General features: G+C 36.2%; 1 protein-coding gene across 1 annotated transcript in view; it reads right to left on the reverse strand.

Annotated features, from left to right (window-relative positions):
• The window catches only part of arhgap36 (Rho GTPase activating protein 36), a 108,716-nt gene extending 93,013 nt beyond the window's left edge, over nucleotides 1-15,703 (reverse strand). The window contains exon 1 of the mRNA XM_030162510.1: nucleotides 15,444-15,703. Coding sequence (XP_030018370.1) covers nucleotides 15,444-15,542 — 99 coding nt within the window. The 5' untranslated portion in view covers nucleotides 15,543-15,703. The remainder of the gene's footprint in view (nucleotides 1-15,443) is intronic.
• Between the last annotated feature and the right edge of the window lie 7,415 nt (nucleotides 15,704-23,118).

Below are 23,118 nucleotides of genomic sequence, written 5' to 3' on the forward strand. Positions count from 1 at the left end.
TTATACTGCATCTTTAGGACAAAGCTGTTATGATTTTCAACTATTTTAAAGACTTATTTGGTGTAAAGACTTAGTTCTGCCTTTTTTCCAATTAAAAACATGATCAATCCAGCAGAAAAATCATAACTTTGAAGAGCAATGTTAAATCTTGCCAGTAAAATAACCAGAAACTTTTAATTTAAACCTTAAAGACCGAAAATTATTTCTGTGGTGACTTTTAAATCATTTTCCCTCTATATTTAACCTTTCCTAAGTCATTTATCACCATTTGTCTTAGTATTATCCTCTTGCCCTGTGTTAATGTAATAAACTTTGAATTTACTCTGAGCTTTTATGAACATCTACACGATCAGTAAAGTAAATATTGGAAAATACCTGATGAAAAATTTACATGCTCAGTTAAGGATATATTTTAGTGAATAAGTCAGACTACATGAGTTTTATTGATGAATTGGTTACAGAAGAAGCCAGTGTTTCCATGTTGACTATGGAGCCTCTGATCAGCCATTTAAGGTACCAGTAAAGACACCAGTGAAAAGCTGAGAAACTGCAAATATCTGGATTGTGTCAATGTACCAATAGTATTGGTGGCTCAAAAGTTATTAAAAATTTTATACTTTAGTTTTAGATTAGTAGATGCATTTGGTTGCTGGCAGCTTTGAGGATTAAAACTGCTAGAAAAAAATACAAAAAGGGATCTGATAACTGATCAGATTTCCCACTGGTTTTGGCCCACTGTTATGACATGAAAACATATATTGACACAATGACAATTTTGAAACGATGTGTGATCATGTTAAATATTACTTTTCTTTGCTTTGAACCTCAGCAAAGGAGATAATAGAAATAGTATCTGATGGCAGCTAGTGGTCCCCACTCTTACGTAATAGAAACCCCAAAAAAGCTGTGCAGCGTTAGAGCAAGTTAATGCCAAAACTATCAATGAAAAAGTGGCATTAGACCTAGAGGTAGGTTCCTAATCCATCCATCTATTGTCTTCTGCTTATCAGGCCGTGGGAGCAACAGTTAAATATGTTCTGATTTTTAACTAATTTCAATGTATGTCGAGAAAAAAAAAAGTGCATGTTGTCCTTGGCGTCAGGCCAGACTTTAGAATGACCATAATTTTGCCCCGCTCGTTTGTAACACCAAAAATTGTGATTAATAACACAAAACAATAATTTTGTACATTCATATCTCATCAGGTAGTGTCACAATTTACTAGTCCACACACAAAAATGTTAAAGATGTTAAAAATCAGTTCATCTGATTTGTATTAACCAACTTTCTGAGAATGGGAGTTTATTCAGAGAGCTGCGCCACTTTTCTCATAGGACTCCAATGGCTCATAATCTTGTGGTCTTTAAAGGGAGACCAGAGGCCGATATGTCAAAGACTGGAATCTCCCTTTAAGACCAGAATATGTGTGGCTAAACTAACCAGTGGCACAGACTGACAGAGGAGGAACACACAGATCATAATCACTGGTTTCATAATATTATGGAAGAAAAGATGAAAAAAAGTATTTTAGAGACCACAGGAACCTGCTGGAAATAAAGTGATGGGCAAACTATCAATTATTTTGTCAAAAGTAGGTGTCCTGATTTAAGGGGTGTCATAAATGCCAAGTGGTGCTACAGTAAGTCATTCATTTTCCAGATTATTTTCTTTTTAAATACTGAATATGATTATACCCAGTTAAATACTGCAAATGTCGCCACTGTTAAAATTCCTCCTGTCATAAGCCAAAGGTCAAATGAACTGAGCTTAGTGGTTCAAAATGGTAGCATGAATTAGTTCTGAGAATTAAACTGATCTTTGCAAAAGAAGTCTGAAATTGAACACAGTAGACTCCTACATAATCATCTTCAAAATGGGTGAATGTAGAAGTACACCAATCAGCCATAACAGTCTGACCACTAACAAGCAAAGTGGTATTAATTATGATGATCTCATTATAATGGGACCTGTCAGTGAGTGGATACATTCGGCAGTAAGTGAATATGTAGACCTCAAAATTGAAAGTTGTGTTGGAAACAGAAAAATAGGCAACAGTAGGAATCTGAATGACTTTGACAAGGGTGAAGTTGTGATGGTCAAATCACTGGGTCAGAGCATCTCCAGATCTTGTTGTTCATTCCCTGTGTAAGATGGTTAGAACCTGGCAAAGGTATTTATAGAACAACAACCGGATCTCAACTAATCAAGCGCCTATGGGAGCAGAACATTATTACCACCTGTCTAATATTGTGTACGTTCCCCTTTTTTCATAAAAACAGCTCTCACTCGAGCCCTAGACTCTATCAGATCTCTGAAGGTGCGCTGTGGTATCTGGACCAAGACATTAGCAGCAGATCCCTGAAATCCTGGAGGTAGAGAGGTGGACCTCCATGGATCAGATTCATTAGTCCAACAACTGCCACTGACGCTCCCTTAGTCCATTTTTGGTTGGTATTAACCACTGCAGACCAGGAACAAACAAACAACACCTACAGTTGTGGGGATGCTCTGACCCACTCATCACTGTTATAATATGGACCTTGTCAAAGTCACTCAGTTCCTTATGTTGGTCATTTTGCTACTTTCTGCCTAATATATCCAACCCAGTGAACGGTACCACTGCAATGAAATAATATTACCACTTCTCCTGTCAGTGGTCAGAATGTTATGTCTGATCAGTGTATAGAGGCGTAAAAGGGGCTTTGTACACTTTTAACCCATAAAGACCCAAACAGCCTCCACTGACGAACAGCATCTACTGATGTAACTGTTTAATACCTGTTGATCCACTAATCCTATCAATACATGTAAATAATTGGTGTAAAATACAGTTTGTCACCTTTTCATGTTCATCAGATATGACCCATTTGGATGTTCAGAGCCTCTGTAGTGAATGTAGAAACACTGTCATCTTCTACCACATTGGTTCACCAATAAAATCCATGGAGTTGGCTCAATGACAGCGGGTTTAAGTTCAGTTATTGATAGAGTTTGCTGAACAAGTAACTTTTTCTTCATTTTTCTCTGTTTTGATTTGATAACCTATGAATTTACTCTGAGTTTTCATGAGCATCTAAATTAAGTATAGAAAATTTCATATAGGAAAATACAAGATTTACAGTGAAAAGTGAAAAATATATAGGATAATATCATAATAAATAATGATAAATCACTTATAAGTTAAATAGAGAGAACTGCCACAAAACTAGCTCTGGGTCTTTATGGGTTAATTAAGGAAACAACAAGGACAGTGATCAGTAGGTAAAGACAAGTTGTTAGTTGTGGTAAAGACATACATTATACTACAAGATCTTTTTTTACACATTACAACTCCTGTGATTCTATGCTGGCCACAGCTGCTGCCTATAAACTACGGCATTTTCCAACAGAGGATGGATCTCTCCCACTTTAACAGTTAGTTTTGCAGCATCAGCTCTTGCATGCCTTTCTTCACATCCATACAGTAAAACACGATTAATGTCAACCTTTTACTGCTTGTCACTCAGCAGGTCCAAGAGAAAAGTCTTGCTCAAGGACACCTCTGCTTTACTGCTCCCCCGGTGAAGCCTGTGACTGATCCTCAAAGCGACATAACTATGCTGCTGTCAGGATTTCAGGCAGTGACACAGACAGCCTGCTGAGTGAGCTGAGCTCTAGAACGATCCTCCAGCCTCAGAAGACTGTAAATCAGCCAGACGCTGACGTTTGTGGCCAACCGGCAGAGGATCCATCACGGAGTCTTGAATGCTGACACACACAGAAAGCAGTCAAGGCCAACACAGATGCAAACAGGCACATGGATGAAGATGGATATATGTAGACAGAAAAATGACAGTGAGGCTATTCACCTTGCTCTGCTTTCTATGTGAGCTAAACAGACAAAACACTGGCATGCCAAGAGGACCATCATACAAATAAGGTAGGACTGGCTCCCAAAAGCCTGGATTTCTGACTCACTTCACACAATATAAACAGAAAGAAAAAAAAAAGATGGAAAGAGTCCCGTCTATGTTTCCACTGTTTTCTTTCCTGCTCCTCGCCTCAGATTTACATGGAGACTAAATGCTGAGGGTTAAGAAGTGGGAATCCTGTGGTTTTCCTGCCATAATTCAATAAAGGTCTTCCCAGGACAGTGGCAAGCCTTTCACATACACAGGAATTTGTGCACAAGTCATGCACACACCTCTACAAATGTGAAGTTTGTTGAAGGTTTTATTGCCTGTGTTTCACTGAGTTACTGTGTCGCACATCCACAAACATGCAAGCACAAGCTAAAATGCACAGACTGCAGATATTATCTATCATTTCCAGAGTGGATAATGATTAGTGTCTCTTAAGCCACTGATTAACCAACTGCACAACCACTTTACAGCTCTGCATTGTGGTCTTATCATTCAACTTTCACTTTTACTCTTTTACTCGCTGTTTCTGGAATTGGCCGTGGCTTGGTATTGGTTTAGGTGATCTCAACTACAGCGTAACTCATAAAAAAACCATCTTGGTCTTTTGGTTTTAAACAACCAACTAAATATCATTAGTGTTAAAAAAAACAAAAACAAAAACTTCTGCACCTGCATTGTGCAATAGTTTTCTCATTCTCGTGGCAAAAAATTGTAAGGTTTACGAAATGCAGATTAGGGATGGGAATCAAGAACCAGTTCCAGATGTGGATAGATTCCAAATGGTCTGACCTGCTGGAATTACTTTTTACCAAGCTTGTCAGTTCATTTTATTATTGCAATTATGCTTTGCAAAACAGTCTACACTGTCTTCAGATTCAACAAAAACAGTTGCGTCGAAAGCCTCCACCATTGATTCTGAATTGATAAAGAATCAGGCTTAGTATCATCAGGCAAACATGTTGCATTTTACTGCCAGATGCAATTTTACAGAGTCGAAACTATAACTAGATGATACAGGGAGCAATGGCATTATGGTCAGAGTTACTGGCACCTTTGAGGTTGTTTAGACATAGAGCCTGAAGAGTAACAGACGTTTAAGTACCAGTAATTTCTGCTGCAAAAACAATCTGGAAACAGAGTGTACGATGGTTACATAACTCCACGGTTGACTGATAGAAGATTAGCCTGTTTATAAGGACACCCTGAAGACATGCACACACACAAATACTAAACTACAACAGACACACGCACACACGGCATCCTGCATAAACCAGATGTACAAAAAAAAAACAAACTTGAAAGCATCACCAGAGACAGGAACAGACAGGAGACTGCTGATTAATTCAAGCCCATTTTGTCTGTCAGTGAAGTTAAATGATGAAAAGCTTTCAACATCATAGCTGGAAATTAACCCTATACATCTGTATTTAGAGTAAATATGAAAGTCCACCGAAGTGGAGCATAGCCTTTGGAAACCCTGCAGCAAACTAACAAACATATAGCCTGTTTTATTCCCAGCACTTTGCTTCAAACACGCTGAAAACACAAGTAATTGTTATGGTGGAGTAACACAAGATTCTCTAATTGTGAATCAGTTACTAGAGAGGAGAACATAAACATTTGTAAAAGTCAGAAGTGGAAGAAGTGGAAACTAAAATGGCAGGCCTCATGTTTTCATTTGATTTGATTCAACTGCACAGCAAATCTTGATGCATCTCGCTGTAATTGCATTTTTTATATTACTTTGTGTGGCTGAAAAAAGAAAAAGAAAAAACAGATCATCCTTCTGCAGCTCTCTCCTCTGGGTCCAAATCATAAGACTAAATATGAAGATGGATGAACCTGATGCCATTTCATGTCGTTTATGTAAAAGTAAAGGCACCTTTCCAAGCTTCCATAGTTACTCAGAGTAGGGCATTAGAGTCATGTCCAGGTCAGGGATTGGTCATTTCAGCTATCAGTTAAGTATCTAACCCCCAACCTGTCTGAAAAAAGCTGTCATTAGCTGCAAACCTGCATCACAGAGACAATTTTTATAGCCTGAAAACTGAGGGAAGGAATAGATGCAGAAGTATCATGTTCTCTCAGACTCACTTAAATTACAATATGTTGAAAGAGAAGCAATTATTTTGGCTCTGAGAGGCTTGAAAAACTATCACTACAGCTTTAATACATGCAATCAATCTAATCTCTCTCTCAGTTTGGAAAGTTGGTTTCAAAAATCAGGGTCAGGTTAACTTTATTAAGGCCTGGGGGGATTCTGCAAGTCCTTCAGCTCAAGAAATGAAAGAAAAGAAAAATACAATTAAAACATGAAAATTTTACAGAAAAACCCACATTCAGTCTCCATTAACCTCAGTGCTGTACAGGCTGATGGCAGTGGGGACGAAGGATCCTCAATCAAGTTCATTCCCCTACAATCTACAACCAGAGTATAACCATCTAACATACAAACAGCTGCACCTTTTCAACAAAAATATCTGCTTGACCCAACTTTGATGTAGAAACATTAAAAAACAGAACAGAAACCCTTCTGCAGCATTAGAAGTAGGGATGTGAATCTTCAGCAGCTTCATACAGTACTGTACAAAGGTCGTAGTTCACCTCTGGCTTTGTTGTTTTTGCAGGGTTAAAATGAGCATACATGTTTAATTCCTATTCTCTTTCCTTTAGATACAGCAAGAAAATACAGGAAATATAAAAGCAAACAAAAAATGGAACTAAATGGGTTCTAAAGGTTACAGTAACTATTTAGTGTGACCCCTGACCCCATGACAAGAGGCACAAACTGAAACATCTGACGTGTTGAATGAAACCTGGTATAAAATACCAGAGGATTAATGCAATTAATCTCATATTGTCTGAACAAAAGGGTTAAAGCAGTGTTTTCTAACCTTGGGGTCGGGACCCCATGTGGGGTCACCTGGAATTTAAATGGGGTCACCTGAAATTTTTAGTAATTGCTAAAAATAAAAAAATAAAAAAAAAAATGCTAAAAAAATATATGGTGAGTTGAGAGAGACAATCACAATACATAAAAGACATGACAAACTCTGAAGCTGAAGCACTGTGGTACTGTTTATCTTTCAAATGTTCATTGTGGCTGGTTTAAGATGCTGCAGCTCTTTCATAATTCATAGTGTGAGTTATTGTTTGTTCAGTATTAATTTATAGCCTTGTAAATACAAGCTCTACCGACTGTACATATCCTGACCAAGGAAAATAAAATTCTCACTTTGTGCAGTAATCTCAACCTGGCTTTTCTGCCTCCATCCAAAATAATATACATTATATAGCCAAAAGGTTGTCTAAAGTTAACATTTGCAACATAGTGTAGCAAACTATTACATGATCAAAAACAAATTTTAGAAATTTGTGATGTTAAAATGGGGTCATAAGCCAAAAAAGATCAGGAACCACTGGGTTAAAGACATGTTAAGTGAAAAGGGAGGTCACACTAAATACTTCACTTTGGCTTATAGAAGCTGTTTTTTCCCTGAAACTTTTATTTTTCCTACTGTACATGCTTCACATATATCCAGATTGGATCTTAATACAGAGACTGAGAAATGGATATGTCTGGTTGGTATAACTTTACTAAACCAACAAACCTTATGTTGGACCAGGACTTCGATACAGTACTGTAATTCAGTTATCATGTCCACATCAGTGCATCTTGAAATTGAGAAATTATAAACATAATCAAAATTGTGTGACAGCTATAAGTCACTTCCTACCTTTGCAACTTTCATTGTCAGAGACAGGATCATTGTATCCGTACTGAGACTCAAACTGAGCTGTGGCAAAGGCTACAGATGTACAGTACACTATGCTCACCAGGTGGATTTTCTAACTGAGACATTAGAAACCTGAGAGGTGACACTGGAGAGGTGGGCTGTGATGGGATGTGATCCTAAAACAGGAAGTATAGGTGTGACTCCAGAGCCCGAGGTTGAAAATTAATACACCATCTCCGAAACAACCACGCCCTCATGTTTCCTCTCAACTTTCTCCATCACCACCCTCCAAACCTTCAACCTTCACCCTCTACTTCCTCTCTGGTCCCCGTCTTTTATTAATAAAAACAGCATCCAATATGTTACTACATATATATATATATATATATATATATATATATATATATATATATATATATATGTATATATATATATATATATATATATATATATATATATATATATATATATATATATATATGTGTGTGTGTGTGTGTGTGTGTGTGTGTGTGTGTGTATATATATATATATATATATATATATATATATATATATATATATATATATATATATATATATATATATATATATATATAAGCAAAATTTACAATATTTTGAGGCAGGGATTGAAAGACAGTGTATGACCAATTAGTTTATTGAAAGTCATGAGAATTTATTTGCCACAAGAAAATGTACATAATAGAAAATGTTTTTATTCTATGTGTCCTCCTTCTTTCTCAATAACTGCCTTCACACGCTTCCTGAAACTTGCGCAAGTGTTCCTCAAATATTCGGGTGACAACTTCTCCCATTCTTCTTTAATAGTATCTTCCAGACTTTCTCCTAATAGTTTTACTCATAGTCATTCTCTTCTTTACATTATAAACAGTCTTTATGGACACTCCAACTATTTTTGAAATCTCCTTTGGTGTGACGAGTGCATTCAGCAAATCACACACTCTTTGACGTTTGCTTTCCTGATTACTCATATGGGCAAAAGTTTCTGAAAAGGTATGGATAATAGTGTTAGGTATGATTATGACATCAATATATGTTTGGTTTCAAAACAATTGACGTAGTGCCTGCTGAGAAAAAACAACTAAATGTTCATTGTAAATTTTGCTTCCCCACCCTGTATATATATATATATATATATATATATATATATATATATATATATATATATATATATATATATATATATATATATATATATATATATATATTTATCTATTTATTTATTTATTTATTTATTTAGAGAGAGAGAGAGAGAGAGAGAGAGAGAGAGATGTATATAGATATATCATCACCGACACCAGCAGAAGATCTAATTGCACACACACAACATGATGCAGATGACTGCATGTCTTAACATATGACATATGACTTACAGTATGCAGAATAAACCAAGAGCAGAGGAGGCTGCATCAAGAGCAGGATGCAACATTATTAGATCTGCAAAGAATTTTCCATTAATGATTTACTTTATTTTATTTTTTTCATTTTTTGTCTGTTTAGTTTTATCTTTATACTGAAATTTCAGTAGCAGCGTAAAATAATACATGTTGCCATCATGAAAATGGGTAACAACAGTCTTTGATATGTTTAGGTACTACTTTATACATACAGTATATCATCATTTAAGAGGCGGAAGCATTGGTGGAGTAAGTACTTTTACTCCTAAGGTACCGAAAGCACAAATCTGAGACTTATGTGCGTTACATATTTAATTTTTATGCAACTTCATACTTCTATTCCACCACATCTCAGAGGTGAATGTACTTTTTACTCACTGTATTTGTCTGACATTCTTAGTTATATTTTACAAATTTTTTGTTTATTTTACTTAACATACTATACAAAACATCAAAGGGGCTATATGTAGTATTATTATTCCCAACCATCCCAAAATGCACTTCACAGCTACCTAAACAAAGAATTAAATGCTGAATAAAGTATACAGCTCATTGTTTGCATACATTTCTATTATGATATTGTCCAAAGCAGGTCAGACATTGTTTTAATAGTACTTTTATGTAGAAAAACTATAGCTCCTTAAATGGATTAAGATTTAATGATTTCAAGAATATTTTGCTCATAATAGGCTACTTAGACACTTTTCCTTCAATTAGTTGTTGCAGAATTCAGAACATGTACTTGCAGTACAGTATTTTCAGTGCTGTATTAGGCTTATAAAGACAACATGCACTATCGAAACCAGCAGCAAATTTACATCAAGATGCAATAACACTGAATCCATAAAACCAAATGAGCAAAACAGTCTCTCGTGCCCTCAGTTTACACTTCTTCCAGCCAACATTTCAAAAGCAAAGTTTTACAACTTTAAATCTGAGAGCTAACTGGTAGTTAGGGTTTCACCAAAACATAATTTCCTAAACACAAACAAGGATGAGAAGCAGTCATAAAATTCCTACCAGGGTGTCAGTTCATCTTCTGGCTTGGTCAAACTTCACACTCAGTCATCTCACAGTCCAAATTTTCTTCTTGTCTTTTGCATTTAGGTTTTTTTGTTTGTTTGTTTGTTTTTTTGGTTTTTTTTTTTTTTTTTTTTTTACAAATACAGAAGTACGGGAAATGTGAAGAGATAGTTGTCATATTAACTTCCCCTTTGCTTATCTCCTAAATGTTTCACTGAGCATCAGGCTAATCTAAATGAGTCAGAGGCGATTTTATTGATGAAGGGTAAGATTGTTTTTTAGGTGTAACACTGCAGCTGTTGGTAGTGGTCTAGTCTGTGGTTGGATGCTGGATGCAGAGGTGCAGCAGATTAAGAAGATGAAAAGTGGCAGGGCTTTGTGCAGGTAAATCACAGGGGGTGGGGCTTTGGATTAGGGGAAACAAAACAGTGAAATGTAATACAATTCAGTATTTTATTGTTATTGTATAAAAAAATAAGAAGTATGTCATTGGGGATTATAAACTGAGGTGAATGTATAGGAGGGATGAACTTAAATAATGATATATAATGGTTAGGGTACAGTTGTTTTATTGTGGTGAAAACAACATTATATGCTATGTGCTAATGCTTTTTGCTCATTTTAATTGCTAATGCTGATCGCTAATGTGAATAGTAGGTGAATGTATGAATGTATTAGGATGAGTTAAATGCAGAGATTGAATTTACCCTTGGGGGATAATAGAGTAAGCTAACTTAAAAAACAAACAAACAAACCTTTACCAATTTTTTTCAGACTAATCTGTGGGTGAAAAGAAACAGTAGTGGAAATAATGGAAAACCAGAGTGATACTGAACCAAACAACAGTAATGCTGGTCTGCAAGTAAAATACCTCCTCAATAAAAATAGTGAAACTTTACCAAGTTTAGTAGCTAATAAAGAAAAATAAAGTTGAAAATGCTGCTTAGTTGTAGTTTCCAAGATACATTATTAGGTCAAAATGTGAAATTCGTAGCATTAATGAGAGAATGTGTTTTAACCCAAAAGAATGTTTGTCTCAGATCTACCAAATCTACTTCAAAACACTCTGCACATTACAATACATTCACTTTACAGGTTTATTCTTTTGGAAAATTTATAAATCTATTGTATAAATTTACATAAACCAATATATGTATATATTTTATATATATATACCATCTGAGAGTGTTTCAATAAATGATTGTAAAGGTTTTGATGTGTAAATTACAGTGTCAATGATTTTCCAGAACTTAAGGTCTAATGAGGGGTCAGGTACCTGTTTCAATTATGAAACTAATAGGCAAAAGAAAAAATATATATAGATACTGTGATAATACTAAATGTGTATTGTTTACACAGCACACAGTAAGAGAAGCTTAAGACTGAACAAATTGGTTCGGAAAAAATGTTTTAAACTTTGAGTTTGTCCAAAGACAATGTTTTGACAGTGGAAAAATAAACTAATCATGTTTGTTTATGTACATTAAAGTGTCTTAATGAATAAAATTATATTGTATTACATGACATGTTTGACATATTACAATGCTTCTTTTTAGTTCAATGCATACACTGCACATTCTTACAATTAGATCATAAAAAGTAGTTATTTATTTCAATTTTTGTGGATGAAACTGAAGGTAGTAATCGGACAGAGGCTAAAGCCAGTCAGATGAAATGGGCTGTTTGGGTGAGGTGACCTTGTCGTGTGCAGCAAATTAGGAGTAGATTATTCTCTAAGTCAGTAACCACAGTTTTTAGATAATCAAGCATCCTTTGACAATTATCTGACCCTCAACTATCGACACCCCTGATGAAATGAAGACAAAATCCAACAGCATTTTGCAGTAAGTACCCAGTGGAACAAGAGAGACAGATGGGGTAAGGGAAGTTTCTGCTGATGACAGATGGACAGATGCAGAAATGATGGTTTGAGAGGAAAGTGATGCAGCTGTCTGCTAATGTCTATCAGGAAGGGAAAAGAGCGAGCGTGTTAAGTACAAGCTATTAAGTTTAAGATTCAGCTGGACTTGGCCTCAACAGTCTGGGCCAAGTGATGCTCCACAGCAGATGGTGCTGCTAAAGAAATTATAACGTCACGGCGCATGAGTGCACGTAAACACGTATGAGCACAGTACAGAACAGCCCGTCCTCTTAAAAAAGCTGTCGCATTTTAAAAACTGTCCTGTGAAAAAGGAAATAAACTTAGCATTTCTGGTTTATCGGATTATTCAGGCCTCCTGTCACGTCCCTAAAATTTGGCCTGATATCAGGAATTTCTCTGTGAAAATGTTGTTGGTGTTAGTTCCCAGATTTGTTTTGGCTTGAGATGAGGCTTGATGTCTTCCCAAGTTTTAGACCAGGACACATGTAGTAAAGTGAAATACAAGCCCTATATGATTTTAAATGAGTTGCAAATCTGTGATAATACTGTTTATATATATATGTAGATATTGACCACAGAGACTTATATTTCAGTTACACCAAATATAATTAAACTCATCCCAAGTGAAGTCTACAGTGTAGTATTTTCCACTAGAGGCCTTGACAATTGCACAACCAGGGATGGAAAAATGGTTCCTCCAAATTTACACAGTCCACACAGTTTTGTTTTCTTGTGACTTGATGCGGTGTATGACTCAGTACCACATTAAGTCACATGTAAAATGATTCACTATTGTCATTTACAGAACAGCAATTCTGGTCTATGTGCATCATAAAGGAAAATACACTTAAACACATCATGGCACCCGTATGATACAACAGTTATTATATGAACAGTTGGAGAAAAGTATGAGTGTGAGTTTATATAATATGTGCCATCCCAAAGACAATCATCATACTTGAGTCATAACTAGTTGAACAAATATGTGCACACTGTGTAAATAAAATGTGTAAATTGAATAGTACTGTATTAAAAATACCCAGAATTTATGATTTGTTAAGAGGATTCAGCTAATTTAACAACAGCTTTGCATTCATTAACACAATAAGTATGGCTGAGAAGATGTCATGTGACACATATTGTACTATCCTGATCATATTGGGAAATTAAATAAAACTAGCACGTTTACTCGTGGGGAACCACAGGTTCTAGATCCTCTGATCCACTTCATTCCTTTACTTTCTTGGTAAATTCCACTGGCATTTTCAGTTGAATAATCTCTCATCTTGAGTGTCTGTTGCTGCACATGAAATTTGACACCATGGCAACGTGGCCCTATTGTTTATCTGTTGCAAGGTAACCCACTTCAGTGATGGTTTTATGATTCTGGGCATAGCAACATGATTGGTCATTGGGAGGCCACTGTATTCCGAAATTACCAATATCTCCCAAAATATTGGTCCTATCATCTTGTTGTTTTCGCTAGTTTCTTCCTAGACCAAAAATACTTAAGTATGCCAAATGGCAGCAGTCAGCTCTTTCCGGATTTTGTGTGATACCCAAGACACACAGAGTCCACTTCTCTTTTATAATATAGGATGAGACAGATTCGATGGGTATTTAGTTTTAGGCAAAATTTTTAAACTGAAATTGCACACTAAAGTAAAGCTATAAAGTGTTCTCTGAACTTCAGAGAACTTCAGAGCCTGAAGTCAGCGTTTTTGAAATGAAACATATTTTACTTTTACTGGAAATGTTAAAGTGACTTTCCTTAAAACATTGTTATACTAATGTAATTCATAAAACTAGATGTAAAACTTGAATTACTTCATTTAGTATCACTTAAATTATTACTTTTACCCATTTCATTTGACAGTACTTAGGCCAAGTGTTGTAAAATGATCAAACATTAGGGAACTCTTGCCATTACTGATTGTACAGAGGGCAAATGTGTTAATTACTATTGATAGTAGATATTATTGTGTGATATCAGTGGTTGTAAAAAGTGATGTGGGTCTGTCAAATTCTCTCAATTATCTCTTCAATGACACATGACTCTGTCCTTAAAATGGAAGTACAATCCCAAACTATGTGATCCAGACAATTCCTTAAACCAGTTCTTAATTACATATGTTTTGTTCCTCTGTAAACCACATATTGTCCACACTAAACTATGAAAGTGACGATGAGCTCATAAAATGTGTAATAGGTCTCTGTGGTGCAAACATTAAACACGCTGGACATAATGCCCATTAAAACCAAAACCAAAAAAAAAAAAGCCTGTCCTGTTATACAAGTCGATCAACACAAAGTCAGTGCAAATTACAGAGAGGTTTATCAGGCGACTTGGTCAAAGAAAAACTAGGCATTGCAGAGACTTTTATCTTTGCAAGAATGAGCTGCATTGTGTCAAACAATACAGCATTAGCTCCAAAGGAAATGTTTAGAGGAAGTACATTACATACATATAGAGGCCATGCAGTCTTCAAGTCATGATTAATACCGCTCTTAATCTTTAATACAGAAGAATCACAGAAAACAATAATCATGATAAATCGCCTGTACAAACAGGATCTTTGACTCGTGTATGGAGAGCAGTTTCCTAACTGAAATCAAACATGTTTCCTATTAGAATCACTTCATCACATGAACCTCAGGCGTTATTTAGATTAATCACCTCTACTGTTGTTTCAAGTTTCAATGCACAAACATATATATCAGGGGGAAAAAAGGGAAGAAAGAATAACAGACTTCAGGAAATTTACGACAGGTCTCTATGCAACCACAAAACATTTTCTAATTTTTCCCTCCTTCCCTTATCTACCGTCAGAGTATAGAATTATTTAATAATAAAAGAGAACACAGTTGCTTTTGTGCCTGAGACTGAACCACCCTTCTTGTTTATATTTTACGAACTAAAACTTGTTTCCACATGTTTGGTGGACAGACAGGCTCTGAGCCAAGGGACAGTTAACTCAAATACCTGTTTTTCTGGGATTCCTGCCACCACATGATATTTTTTATCCATAACCATGAATCTGATAGAAGTGGAGTCTCACTTTTGAGTCTAAAGAGAATTAAACTTTAAGTTTTACGGAGTGATTTCTTTGGGTGTAGCACCAAATTTGGACAATTCAGGGGTTAGTGGAATTGGTGCTGTAGATAGTGAGTAACAGTGTAATAATCGACAAAACAAGCAATAAAATAATAAAAAGAAAGCTGCAAAGAACACGTGTCTTCCACCCATTAAGATCAGCTTGCGGTTTTATTGCTGAAGTCAAAAGTCAAACTTCATGATACTTTATAAAAATGCCGGCAATGCACTTTGATTAAAACCCTAAACAGGTGATATTAGTGCATGTTCCTCGACTTTAACTGCATAAATTGAAGCCTGTCGGTATTAAAGATACAAACAGCAATCCAAGTAGCAATAAGACACATACATGCAAAACCATAGAGACATTCAAGCCCATGTGTTGCCTACCACGTAGTAGAAATGCATGTTTGGACGCTCTCCTGTGTGCACGGCTGGAAGAGGTGACGGCGTGGAGGTGCACAGTGCCGGTCCATCCAGCAGGAGCATGGGTCAGGAGTGTGTGTGTGTGAGCCTCCAAAAAACACTGAGGAGTGTAAGACATCAACAACAAAGAAATAAAAAAAGACACTAGAGCTTGCTTTTACTGCTGTTTCTCTATCTCTAATGCTGCTCCTTTGCCTCAGCTCTCCTCACTGCTGCACTTGATGTTACTCCACCTCCCTCCTCCCTTCTCTCTCCTCCTTCTCCTCCCCTCATCCCTCCCTTTTTCAGTTTCCACTTCCTCTCCCTATTTTCCTCTCTGCCAGTGCAGTTTTATTGTCTCTTGTCCCTCCTCAACACTGTAAAACCTCTCTCTTCTCTTACTTCCTCTTCTTTTTTTAATTGATACTTTATAATGGATTTCAACGGCTGTAGAACATGTCAGTTTCTTTTTCTTTCTGTCTCCGTGGGTTGATTTGCAGATTGCTGTCAGTTCTTCCTGTATTAGTCTTAGCTACAGTTTGGTGTGTGTGTGTGTGTGTGTGTGTGTGTGTGTGTGTGTGTGTGTGTGTATGTGTGTGTATGTGTGTGTGGTGGGTTGTGAAGGGGGGGGACGTTGTGTGTTTGTGTGTCGTAGATAACACGATGCTGTCAGAAACAGGAAGAGTAGAGTTTAGTAGTTTGGCTCTGATGAGACACTTGTGCGTGTCTGTGTGTAGTTGTGTAGAATGGAAGTATCAGTCTGTTTTGTAACTGTTGTAGCCAGTTCTCACTTGGAATTAGGTTCGATTGCAGTTTTGGTGTAGGTTTTTGGTGACATCATCATTATAAAATGCCTTTTTTTAATTACATTTATCACACACATACTGATTGTCAAGTGCTCATAGTTCATGACCGTTACAATCTGTATTGAAGTGCATTTAAAGCAGTTTACTCTACATTATCTGTATTAAATTCTCCTTCATATATATAATAACATGATTTTTTTTTCACTGCATGTGTCCAGGTCACCTTAAATCAGGCTGGATTTTATTTAATCATATTTGCTTTATTTACATTTCAGGGTTTGTAGTACATTAATCCATGGATTTATTTTTTATAGGATATTACTTTCACACTAAGCCACTGGCATTACATCACATTAGATACAGAGGTCAAATACTTGGGCATTGGAATATGACATGAGCATGTGTTTAGTGTGTTTAGAAAATGTGTTTAGAATGGACAAAAATGTATTTTACTGGGACTTTTTACATGGTGATTTCTAAGCTGGTGAGTTGTGGTGAAACTTGTCATTCTTTTTGTAAAACAGGTTATCTTGTGATTTTCAGAAGGTTACCACTGTTGCCTCAGAAAGTCCTGAGTCCAGTTCGTAGTTGGACAAGGGCCATTCTGTTTGGAGCTCTGTGTGATGTTCGCCACATGCCATATCTTCCAGGTCAGGGGTGGGCAATTAATTTTCTTCTGAGACCACATGAGAAACTTTGACAATTGTTAAGGGCCGGATCAATACACTTTCAGCTCTGCTCAATATATATCTCTGTAAAAACAGGAAATGAAACAGGAAATGATGCAATAAAAATGTGGGGCACAGATTGCAAGGATTTAATGAATATTCACAAAAACATTTTTGAATGAAAATATGCAAAACCAGCTCTACATTAACTTACATGAAAAACAATAGATGCATCCAGCTTTGTTTGCATATCTCAGTTCCTTTACTTTTTCTTTACCTCTGACTTCAGTGAAGAAATACTTAGTCCATGTCTTCTTAAAAACTCTGTGTTTTGTATCAATCTGTCTTTTTTTGGTGTTAGTTGACATCATGAGCTAACAAACCAATCAGTCTGTGAGCCTTATGCTAAGTACGGAAAGTACGTTAATTTAGCAGATCCTTCAAAATAAAACCAGTGCAGTTGTATTGGTAGCATCTATTACAATGATTTATATGTACATTGATTTTAATTTGCCAGTGACCTCATGTGGGCCAGTCAGGGTCAGCTATGGGGCCGCATGTGGCCCATGGTCCCTACATTGCCCAGGTCTGCTCCAGGTCCTCTGGTGTCATACCAAAATAACTTGTTTGCTGGTTTAATTCTCAGGTCCATGTCCTTGACCAAGGTGCTGGCATAGATCTGGAGTTGTCCTTCCCTAGGATGGATGCACTGCAGAGGTTGAATGTCCAATAAATGTGGACTTGAACGTCATGCGTGTTATAAACAAAGATTATGGACATGTCTCCTAAAGTCATTAAGTAACAGCATAGAAAGAGATTCCACCAGAAAATAGACTTCTTGTGTGATCCAATTAGATGAATGTCCTCCAGTTAGGTGATTTCTTTTCATTGATGTTTGATTTTTACCTCTGCCAAGGAACGGCGGAGGTTATGTTTTCATCTGGGTTTGTCTTTTTGTCTGTCTGTCTGTCTGTCTGTTAGCAAGATAACTCACAAAGTTATGGATGGATGGATTTGGATTAAATTTTCAGGAAATGTAGATACTGGCACAAGGAACAAATGATTGCATTTTTATGGTGATCGGGGGGTGGGGGGACTGATCTTCCTTGGTGGAGGTCTGCACTCTCCAAGTGCTTTTCTAGTTTGTTTTGTTTTTATTTGTTTGTTTGTTTAGAAAGACAACTGAATTTTTTCACTTATTTATTATTATTATTATTATTATTATTATTATTATTATTATTATTATTATTATTGTTATTATTCACTTATATCACTTATGTAACAGTCATGGTTATAAGTCAGAAAGTAATTCAAGTGAAAGCAGTTATCCAGTTTATAAGGTTCCATTTTATGACTTTTTCTAAACATAAAATAAGATTTTATTCCACAGAATAACACAGAAGAAATTAAGTGATCATATTAGTTATGTTTTTGTTTTTTTTTGTTTTTTTTTTTTTTTATATTGGGACATATCACACCTACAGCTTGTAGGACTCCCCATTTCTGTTGATTTAAAGGCTAATTTTTCTTCCTGAGTGAGACTTTATGATCAGAACTTCATAAATGATTTAGAAATTCAGACACTTATAAAGTTTTTAAAAATCTATATTGAGTAAAATTACATAATAAACTATTGTGATTATTTTTGCATGTATACACCTAATCGCGCGTGCACCTGAAAACCCTCGACCTGAGTTATCAGGCGCACTACTGCCTCCAGTGGCCTGACTTATCAGTGCATGGCAAAGTTTCTGGACAGATGGATGGACAGATGGACGACCAACTGATGACAATACCAGCCAGTGTGGCCGAGGGTAAAAATAAAAGCAAAACTAATCATAAAGATAAAATAAAACCATTTGTTGCAATGATATTTATTAATATAAAACTTTATAATTACTTTTTTATCATTCATTATTATATTGTAGTTTAGGCCCCTGCCATGAAACACTTGAGTTCAATTTGTTCCAATGCTTTTGTCTATTTAGTGCATCCTTCAGTATTTGTACAATTCCTCAGGCTACATTGACAACAAATGCCCACTAGATGGCTCTAGAGTCCAACAACAAAATGCATCATTTGTCGTTGTCTTAGTCAGGGGTGTCTCATTTTAGTTCAAGGGCCACATACAGACCAGTTTGATCTAAAGCAGTAAAATAAATGTGTATAACAACTTAGAAATAATCACAACTTCAATTTTCTAGTGCAAAAAAGTAAAATTACTGTATGAATATTTTATATTTACAAACCATCCTTAAAAAAGTGAATAAACCTGAACAACCATGAACAACCTGAAATTTTTTCAAGAAAATAAGTGAATTTTAACAATATTATGCCTCGACTTATCATTTGCATATGTACATTACAACTTACAGATCACAGTGGATCTACAAATACACAAAACATTTTGAAACAGGCATCTAAAACTGAAAAAAATACAGTATTTAACTTCATGATCAAAACATCTTGTCAAGACTCAGTGACACCTTTGACTGTTAATTTCTTCTGTGCAATTTTTGCACTTTGTAAATTCATCCCATGGTCCAAATAGGAACCCACACACCATATATTTGACACCCCTAGTTTAAGTGCTTGAAGACATCCTAATATACTTGGGTGGGCATTTCTTAATAGAAGGTGTCCCCCATACTACACTTAAGCCATAAAGACCCAAACAACCACTAGTGACCAAAAGCATCTTCTAACCTAAACTGTTTGATACTTTATTATTATTATTATTATTATTATTATTATTATTATTATTATTATTATTAATAACACATGTAAATAATTGGTGTAAAATGCAGTTTGCTATCTTTTCATGGTCATCAGACATGACCCATTTGGACGTTCAGAGGCTCCGTTGTGAATGTGGACACACCATCATCTTCTACAACATTGATTCACCAGTAAAACCCATGGAGTTTGATCAGTGACAATGGATGGACACACTGGGTTTATGTTCAGTTAATGATATATTTGCTGAAAAAGAAGTTTTCTCTGTTTTTGTTATAATAACCCTAAAATATAATCGCTTCATCATGATTAAAGTACATGGTCAACAAATTAAAGAGGAAAATAGGTCATTTTCACTGAAAAAAAATCCAAAACATAAAGGATAATATTATGATATATGGTGATAAATCACTTAAGAAATGTTAAAAGTGGACAAAAATTGATTTGGGAACTTTCACAAAAGTCACACTGGGTCTTCATGGGTTAATGTAGCCAACAACCAAGTCTTAGGTCTCAGTAAAAGGTTTGAAGAAGCAACTAAACCATTCTTTATTTCCAAAAATGCCCTGTAAATATCTGTGAACCTCGACGTGGTCCTCACAGAGGCTGAGCACAGATGCACACACAGGAGCAGAGACAGCCTTGTGAAGTCTGGGGCAGATAATTATGCGAGTTTGTTTTGGAGGGAGCGCTGACTCGGTGCATCTCAGAGGTAGGGACAGCTAATTATGAAAACAACTGCGTTCCCCTGCAGCTACAATGGCACGTGTGTTCTTAATGGAAACACGGATACGGAGTCTGGACCTTCCCCCCCTGGCTGTCAACCTGCATGCCTGATGCCTCTTAATGAAGACCATTTTCACTGCTCCAGATTTACAGATTACAGGTTTTGTTGATCACTCTCTCACTGGATGTGAATACTAAGACAAAAAGCTTCAAAGGCACAGCTCCTACAGAAGCACCTTGAACAAACGCATTAGAAACACTGACACATTTTCTGCTATTAGACACTTCAGTCAAGAATGAAACCTCAGAGTCAACAGGGAAATATTTCCACTCCCACACACAAAAAAAATGACAATGGTTTACACTAGATGAACATCAGTCAGTATGAGACACAGTTGCACAAAAAAGGCTTCAGGTCAGTAAGTCAGAGTGAAAGGATGAGGGCAAAGACCAGGACCAGGCCAAGAAGGTAACCACCCCAACCAATCCCTTACAATATCTTAAAATACAATTCTTTGTTTAGGTAAACAGTTAGTGATGCTGTAATTCTACTTATAATTTTTGATGTTGCAAACACCTGCAATGAAATAAGTTGTCTATATTTTTGCTGAAGCCTTTTTTTTTTTTTTTTTTTTTAAATTTCTAATTACTTGTATTTCAGTGCAGTAAGTTAGCTCATAGTAGTCTCACACAGTAGCCTGTATGAGAAATTACAAAACACTGCTGTCTTTTGTAACCCTTTTGGCTTAAGTATATCAGTGTGTTGTTGCTGCTGCGTTGACAGTCATTGTATTGGTACATGAATAGATAATCATAAAGGATTGTTAGATTTGATTGTAGAGATTTGACACAATGAGCCAAAAACCACTGTAGGAGAACTGTGTATCAATAATAATTATTATTCCGTTACAAACAGTCCCTCTGACCAACACCGAACATTCATATGCATTCATACACCAGTGAGAGTGACACTGGAGGGAAGGTTGGTGGAAGTTGGGTGAAGTGTCTTGCCCAAGGCTACGACAGCACATGACTAGGACAGAGTGGGATTCAGACTGCCAACCCTGTAACACAAATCACAACTCCTTACTTTGTATTCTGACTTTGCTGATGTTATTGGTTGCTAGTGGTTCGAGACATGCATTCATATAAACACTGAAAATGTTCTGTACCATTAGAATAATAAGTTGGACAGTGGTCTGTATACTCTATTTGTATTGTTATACTATCTGTATTGCTATTCTTCATCTCAGTATGGTTCAATAAATGAACAATAATATTCTAAATTTTACATCTGTGCCCACAAAGACCGATTTTCAGTTTAGTCTGGGATAGCATGACCGGCTTTTGTAATGAATGACAGTTTTTTATGGGTGCTAAATCACAATTCTCTAAAACTAGTCTCTTGATCAACTAAATTCAGTATATCTTGTGTGGTGTTTTTACATCATATAAATACGTAGTTCTTTCAACATGTTAATTGTGAACTGATGTGTTAACAATAAAATACTATTATCTAGAGTCTTAGATATATTTGCAGCTTGATACAAATGAAAATGGCAAATGCAGACAACCTTTGAAGTTACATGCAAATGCGTCTTTTAATATTTTTATAACCTAGACAAACAATACATGTGCTTTCGTTTACATGTGCCTTTTACATGTGTCAACAGATTGGTTATACTATACTACTACTATAGTATTCACTACCATAACACATGTTAGTTCACAGTTGTGCAAAACACAGTTTTTGTGCAAAAAACTGCAAGATATCAGGCCTCATCCCCCAATGTCAGCAGCTGACCTGAAGTTGTGGCTGTATGGACCAATATTTTTCCTCAGTTGGATGAGTGAAAATACTTTAAAACCCTCTTAACAACACAATTGCTGTCAAGTGCTCCCATGGCCTAGAAGGTTTCAGCTTGTGACCAAAGGTTTGCCAGTTCGATTCCCTGAACTGGTAGAGAAAGTGATGGATGATGTGCCCTTAAGCAAGGCATTTAACCCCTCATTTGCTTTCCTGGGTGCCTGATATGGCAGCCCACTGCTCCTAGTCTTCAGTGTGTAGTGTGTTCCTGCATGGTTAGCTGGTAATGGGTTAAATTCAGTGGGTTCACTTCAGTGTGTGACGCATGTCATTAGCCTCATTATATAATTGCCTAAGTCATATTTGTGGCCATATACAGGGTGGGGAAGCAAAATTTACAATATTTTGAGGCAGGGATTGAAAGACAGTGTATGACCAATTAGTTTATTGAAAGTCATGAGAATTTATTTGCCACAAGAAAATGTACATAATAGAAAATGTTTTTATTCTATGTGTCCTCCTTCTTTCTCAATAACTGCCTTCACACGCTTCCTGAAACTTGCGCAAGTGTTCCTCAGATATTCGGGTGACAACTTCTCCCGTTCTTCTTTAATAGTATCTTCCAGACTTTCTCCTAATAGTTTTGCTCATAGTCATTCTCTTCTTTCCATTATAAACAGTCTTTATGGACACTCCAACTATTTTTGAAATCTCCTTTGGTGTGACGAGTGCATTCAGCAAATCACACACTCTTTGATGTCTGCTTTCCTGATTACTCATATGGGCAAACGTTTCTGAAAAGGTATGGATAATAGTGTTAGGTATGATTATGACATCAATATATGTTTGGTTTCAAAACAATTGACGTAGTGCCTGCTGAGAAAAAACAACTAAATGTTCATTGTAAATTTTGCTTC

The sequence above is a fragment of the Sphaeramia orbicularis genome, chromosome 18 (genome assembly GCF_902148855.1).
Source record: "Sphaeramia orbicularis chromosome 18, fSphaOr1.1, whole genome shotgun sequence".
Taxonomy (NCBI): Eukaryota; Metazoa; Chordata; class Actinopteri; order Kurtiformes; family Apogonidae; genus Sphaeramia; species Sphaeramia orbicularis.